This window comes from Salvelinus sp. IW2-2015, linkage group LG16 (genome assembly GCF_002910315.2).
Source record: "Salvelinus sp. IW2-2015 linkage group LG16, ASM291031v2, whole genome shotgun sequence".
Taxonomy (NCBI): domain Eukaryota; kingdom Metazoa; phylum Chordata; class Actinopteri; order Salmoniformes; family Salmonidae; genus Salvelinus; species Salvelinus sp. IW2-2015.
The window spans coordinates 37,400,881-37,407,738 of record NC_036856.1 but is presented as its reverse complement, the minus strand read 5'-3'; the positions used below and the strand labels follow the sequence as shown (position 1 = coordinate 37,407,738).

Genomic DNA, 6,858 nt, shown 5'->3' with positions numbered 1-6,858 from the left:
TAGAGTGTGGGGGGGGGAGGAGGAGGGAGGTAGAGAGAGAAGGGGGAGAGAAGAGAGGGAGAGAGAGGGAGGGGGTAGAGAGAGGGAGGGAGAGAGGTAGGTAGGGAGGGAGGTAGAGAGTGGGAGGGGAGAGAAGGGGGAGAGAGGGAGGGGGGAGTAGAGGATGTAGAGAGAGAGCGGGGAAAGAGAGAGAGGGAGGCTAGAGAGAGAAGGGGGGAAGGGAGAGGGAGGGAGAGGGAGGGTAGTGAAATACGGAATACTGTCACTATATGAGAATCACTCTCTACAATAACAGGAGCTTATGATAGTTTTACTCGTATGAAATAAATTATTGGATGAAAACACAATGGGAGAAAGTTGCCTGATCGAACAAACGCAGCATCAAATTATATGTAAAGTGACCACGTACAGATTACAAAGGAAGAAAATGGAGGAAAAAATGTTCCCAGTCATCTTCTCTAGGACAGGCTATGGGTTTATTTCCCAGGTGCTTTTTTTGTCAGATAGACATTTATTTCATAATTGATGCAAGCATGACCCTGAACTACACTCTGTTAAAAACAGAACTATATGTTGTAAGGTTTGTTCAGTGTGACCGTGTGTGTGTGTGTGTGTGAAATTGGTGTGATGGTGTGTGTGCTGTGTGTGTGGATGGTGTGTGTGTGTGTGTGTGTTGTGTGTGTGTGTGTGTGTTAGTTGTGTGTGTGTGTGTGGATGTGTGTGTGTGTGTTGTAACAGCATGTGTTGGTTGTTGGTGTAGTTGCGCTGTGTGTGGTGGTGTTGCCGGGTGTCTCCAGGCCGTTAGGATTTTCCTCAAAGCTATGGGCCACCCTTGGTCCTCAAAACCCTAGTAGGTGGCCGGTTGTCCATCGTCAACGGGGCATGGACTCTACAAGGTGTTGAAAGCGTTCCACAGGGAGGCTGGCCCATGTTGACTCCTGTCTCTTATACACATCTAGATGTGTATAAGAGACAGGTGTGTGTGTGCGTGTGTGTGTGTGTGTGGTCTCCAGGCCGAGGGGATTCTTAAAGCATGGGCCACCCTTGTCTTGAAGAACCAGTATGGCAGCGATCCGGTGGTCACCAAGATCTGGAACAGCACTATGACTGAGGTATGGCTACCTCAAGTTACCAATATTTCTCCGCTATCCAGGAGCAAGACAGGTGCCGTTTTTCACAGACAATGATGAGCCTGAACCATCCAAGTCCGTGGCTAGCCCTCCTGAGTCCTGACTAACCCTATCTGCGATATTTAATCCCATACGGTATGGGCCATAACTGCTGAGTTTGTCATACTCTATCTATCACACGTCAATCACATTCTACCCTGTAAGAGTTTAGAATGGTAATAACATGGCTTTGACTCTATGTATTGTATAGCTTTTGTATTGTGCCTTACTGTGTTTTCAGTTGCACACAATTCTACATTTCTGCCATTGCTCAGCTCTCCTTATTATGCTTGATACATTCAAAGACCTTRACTTGTGAACCTCTCTCTCTCTGCTAAAAGCATGTCAATACATCATGTACCTCTCTGGGACCATGGCCACCATCTTTAAGTAGCCTACAGGCTAGAAAGTACAGAGGAATACAAATCAATAACCTAAGTAGAATGCCAAAGAAAAGCTGTTCCTTACATAACCGTCCATGTTGTGTTGCTTTTTATTGAATGGTAAATCAATAACTAAATTAAATGCCTTTATTTTGGTGAACACTTGCCAGTGTCTCCAACACATTGTTGTTAGCATGTCACTCAAGTGTTACAAGGGAATGCTGAGAGAATGCTACAACACATTTCTCTCTTTCTCTCCGTGTCCCTGAAGCTGAATTGCTGTGGCTTCACCAACTACACAGACTTTACTGACTCGTACTACTTCGAGCAGAGTGAGGGCAGCTACCCACCCAGCTGCTGCCAGCTAGACACTGCCCCCTGCAGCCAGCAGCAGGCATGGCACAGTGCTGTTCAGGTGAGACCACGGCTGCCAATGGCTCACTATTCTGAATGATCAAAGTTCTATGTATAATGAGCAGTGCATGACTCTTATGGTAACATTAGTTCATTGGGCTTTCTCCATTCTGATGGTTTTAAACTCAACCAAACAAGGACAAAACTGACAAAGTAGTCCAATTTGTAGAACTTTCTTTTATTTATTTAGCACTGCTTTCAAAATATTATTATAAACGGTATCATCTCTGGTCAAAAGTAGTGCACWATATAGAAAATAGGGTGTCATTTGGGACACACACCATAGACTGGGTGAGACACCCACAGAGTGACACTGTTTCCCACAGGAACAACCATAAGTCTCCTTGTTTACACTCAAATGTATCATAAACTAAACATCTTCAACAACCTTCACTTGATCTAGAGAAAAACACGTGCAAATGTGTAACAAGTCTGACCTTAATGCCTTAATGACCTTGTGTTTTAAAACCACTTAGACGTGTACAACAATTGTCCTATTAATAATTCATGTTCTGTACACGTTCCTCTCCAGGGCTGTTTTGCACAGCTGTTGGAGGCCCTTCAGAAGCATGCCAACATCGTAGGTGGAATAGCCGTAGGCATCGGAGGGCTAGAGGTAAAATCAACAGGTCATAAATGATCCCGTGTGGCTCAGTTGGTAGAGCGGGGCACTTCTGGCGCATGGGTTCAATTCCCAGGGGGGGACCAGTATGAAAGTTGTATACTCTTAAGTTGCTCTGGATAAGAGTGTCTGTAAAAAAACGTGTCTGTGCATTGTTCAGTGCAGGAGTATAACCGTGTACCATGTCTATCAACCTCTTGTCGCAGGATGAGTGAAAGCCATTGATTTGCATGTACTGAACATCCAGTGGAGATGTTTTATGGCTTTGAGGAATCTGATCTACAATCTGATCATAATGTTATAAAGTGACTCACGCATATTCACAAGCAGTCAGGAAGAGATGATAGGGTAGGTGCATATAGGAACCGTAYGGACCAGGGCTAGGGAGTTTTTGCTGTTATGGTCCAGTCATATGTGGTTATGGTCAGGTCATCGTGTCAGGACAAACTCCCAGCCATTATGACAGCTAGTGTTGGATACAGGAGCTGTTACAGTGCCTTCAGAAAGTATTCAGACCCCTTGACTTATTCCACATTTTGTTGTTTTACAGCCTGAATTCAMATGTTTATTTTATTATTTTAATTTTATATAAAAACATAATTCCACTTTGACATAATGGGGTATTGTGTGTAGGCCAGTGACACAAAGTCTACATTTAATCCATTTTAAATTCRGGCTGTAACACAACAAAATGTGAATGCTTTCTGAAGGCCCTGTACATGTAATCAAAGCCATATTATTGTAGTTGTGATCTAGATCATCCTAACACAAGTTTCTCTCTCCTAGGTGGCAGCGATGCTGGTGTCCATGTATCTGTACTGTTATCTGGACAACAATGTCAGCTGAGACTTTGTATTGTACAGACAATATGTTGTTATGTACTGTGAAAGGTTAACAATAGTGATTGTAGTGCCATCATATCTGATAGGTTGGCTTGATGTTATTATCTACAAATGTATATCAGTTATCCATTATTTCACGTTTACTAATCAAATGAGATATCTTTTTAATTAATAGCACACAAAAGCCAAAACATAGTACTGTAATTGTGTGTAATGTTATTTTAGATATTGTCACATTTATCTACTGTAAATACACTTTATATTTACAATAAATTTCAGCTACCAACATGTCTGGATGTTTTACAACAAAATCACACATTTGAAGTTCCTACATACACTGAGTGTTCAAAACATCAACGACATCTTCCTAATATTGAGTTGTACCCCGACCCTTTTYSCCCTCAGAACAGCCTGAATATGYCGGGGCATGGACTCTACAAGGTGTTGAAAGCGTTCCACAGGGAGGCTGGCCCATGTTGACTCTAATGCTTCCCACAGTTGTGTCAAGTTGACTGGATGTCCTTTGGGTAGTGGACCATACTTGATGAGCACGGGAAACTGTTGAGCATGAAAAACCCAGCAGCGTTGCAGTTCTTGACACAAACCGGTGGGCCTGGCATCTACTACCATACCCCGTTGAAAGGCACTTAAATATTTTGTCTTGCCMATTCACCATCTGAATGGCACACATACAATCCATGTCTCAATTGTCTTAACGCTTGAAAATCCTTATTTAMCCTGTCTCCTCACCRTCAGTCTATGTCATGGAAAGAGCAGGTGTCTTTAAYGTTTTTCTACTCTCAGTGTATACTGTAATATGAATTTTAGATCATTCAAACCCAGATATATTACATGAGCAACAACACACTGCATTGTACTGTGTGTCACATAATAGTACTGTGTGTTCTGCCCATGAACGAGGCAGTTCTTTGGCCGTCATTGAAAATAAGAAATTGTTCTTAACTGACTTGCCTAGTTAMGTAAAGATGAATGGAATACTGTACATTTTTTGTCTTTGTTCTATTACCACACTGTCCACAGAAGTTACAGTAAATATTGACCAATCGGGGGTCTCTGAAACATAGCAAGGAGGAATGGAGAGAGAGCGTGAAATAGTGTATTGTTCAAGCCTCGTATACCATGCCTCTGGCTATTGCACCTGAATTAGTGGAATCATCATCTTAAATCCCTGTTCAAACCCTGAACGCCAAGCAAATGTTGTTGTTCCCCTTTGACGGTCTGTTTAAGTGACCCTGGTATTCTCATTGCTCAGGGAGAGGGGTGGGGGCAAGACCATATACCATTCTAGCCAATTAGACCTCAGAAGTATTTAGAGATAAATCTCTCATCATTTCAGACCAACTGTGCTCATCTCAATCGCTCCCATGTATAACGATAACCCTCACACACCAACCCCCTCTCTCAACAAGAACCTTCATACAGCAACCCTGTCTTCTCCTCTCGTTCTAGAGAGGACTACAACCCCCTCTCTCTCTCTCTCAACAAGAACCTTCATACAGCAACCCTGTCTTCTCCTCTCGTTCTAGAGAGGACTACAATCCCAGCGATCGATCAATATTTCATCTATATCTCCAACGCCGAGGGGCTTAGAGAGAGTACTGCTCCTCTCAATGTTCAATAAGTCAAAATGACATTAACCTAGGCTCTGATAGGATCCACTGCTCTTGACGGACAGGCCAAATGAACAGGTTTAGCATAAAACACAATCAAAACCCCTTATCTATCGGATCCAGCGACAGCTTCATTGTGTGTGTACACTGAGCCAGAAACAATCGCCCTGTAGGAAACTAAACACTGTCTTTATGTGGGGATGATCATGTGAAACACACACACACACACACATTTAATTATGAACAAACATGAACATTCAGCTTGTCAGACTAATTCAGATACAGGCATACAGTTTATACATAGTACATGCAGATGTGAGCACACAAGTTCAATGCGCACACACACAGATACTGATGTCGCTATGAACACACACATACAGTCTAGCTGTGGGTTCTGACAGGGCATCTCCATTAAGAGACCATTGAGATGGCGAGGCATGATAACTCAAAGGACAGGAAGGTGTTTGTCCTTGGTCAACCACCGTGGTTACGGAAATGTACCATCCAGGGGATTTGCATACATTTCCCTAGCCCACACTCTGCTCCCTTCTCCTCTCTGTTGGTTTACCCAACACCTTCTCCTGGGAAATCTGGATACAAGGACGAGGCTGGAGAAAACAACCTTATCAAGAACAAGAAAATGTATTATGAATATTCTAGTAGTAATAAATTAATGTTGTGATGCCTGCTGTAGATTCACCTCTATAATAAATTAACATACTTTTGTTAATCACGCAGGTATGAAGTATTTCACTACAACTCCCTCAATCCATAATAGACACATTGCAAAAACAACTGACACCACTACCAAACTGCATAAGAGATAAATGTGTCTATAGATGAATGTGTCTATGAATGTGTCTATGAATGTCACGCCCTGACCATAGAGAGCTTTTTATTCTCTATGTTGGTTAGGTCGGGGTGTGACTAGGGTGGGTTATCTAGGAGATTATATATATTTATGTTGGCCTGGTATGGTTCCCAATCAGAGGCAGCTGTTTATCGTTGTCTCTGATTGGGGATCATATTTAGGCAGCCATTTATTTCCCCATTGTGTTTTGTGGGATCTTGTTTTTGTGTAGTGCCTGTTAACACTGCAATTACTTCACGGTTCGTTTTGTTTTCTGTATTTGTTTTGGTGAGTTTCTTTGATTAAAACATGTGGAACTCTACGCACGCTGMGCCTTGGTCCAATCATGCTAACGATCGTGACAGAAGATCCCACCACAACTAGACCAAGCAGCGTGCCCGGGAGGAGATGGCATCCTGGACTTGGGAGGAAGTCTTGGAGAGATTCGAAGGCCTGCCGTGGAAGCAGACGGAAGCAGCGAAGGAGCAACAACGACGAAATCGGGGTTCGCGGCCACGACGGAAGCCCGAGAGGCAACCGCCAACGGAGCCAGGGTTTAAACCCGAGCCAACTCCCTGTACTCACTGTGGGGAGCATGTGACCTGTCAGGCACCATGTTTTGCAGTGATACGCACTGTGTCTCCAGTGCGCATTCACAGCCCGGTGCGTTCTGTGCCAGCTCCTCGCACTTGTTGTGCTAAAGTGGGTATCTGTCCAGGACGGGTTGTGCCGGCTCAGCGCTCTTGGTCTCCAGTACGCCTCCAGGGTCCAGTACATCCTGCACCGGCTCTACGCACTGTGTCCCCAGTGCGCCTTCACAGCCCAGTGCGTCCTGTGCCAGCTTCCCGCACTTGCCGTGCGAAGGTGGTCATTTGTCCAGGACGCGTTGTACCAGCCCCACGCATCAGGCCTCCAGTGCTCCTCCACAGTCCAGTACGTCCTGTGCC

General features: G+C 44.1%; 1 protein-coding gene across 1 annotated transcript in view; it reads left to right on the top strand.

The window, feature by feature from the left end:
• LOC111976036 (tetraspanin-1) overlaps positions 1-3,666 on the top strand; it is a 20,362-nt gene extending 16,696 nt beyond the window's left edge. The window contains exons 5-8 of the mRNA XM_024004751.1: positions 1,014-1,112; positions 1,824-1,967; positions 2,499-2,582; positions 3,375-3,666. Of these exons, the coding sequence (XP_023860519.1) occupies positions 1,014-1,112; positions 1,824-1,967; positions 2,499-2,582; positions 3,375-3,434 (387 nt within the window). The 3' untranslated portion in view covers positions 3,435-3,666. The remainder of the gene's footprint in view (positions 1-1,013; positions 1,113-1,823; positions 1,968-2,498; positions 2,583-3,374) is intronic.
• Positions 3,667-6,858: the final 3,192 nt, after the last annotated feature.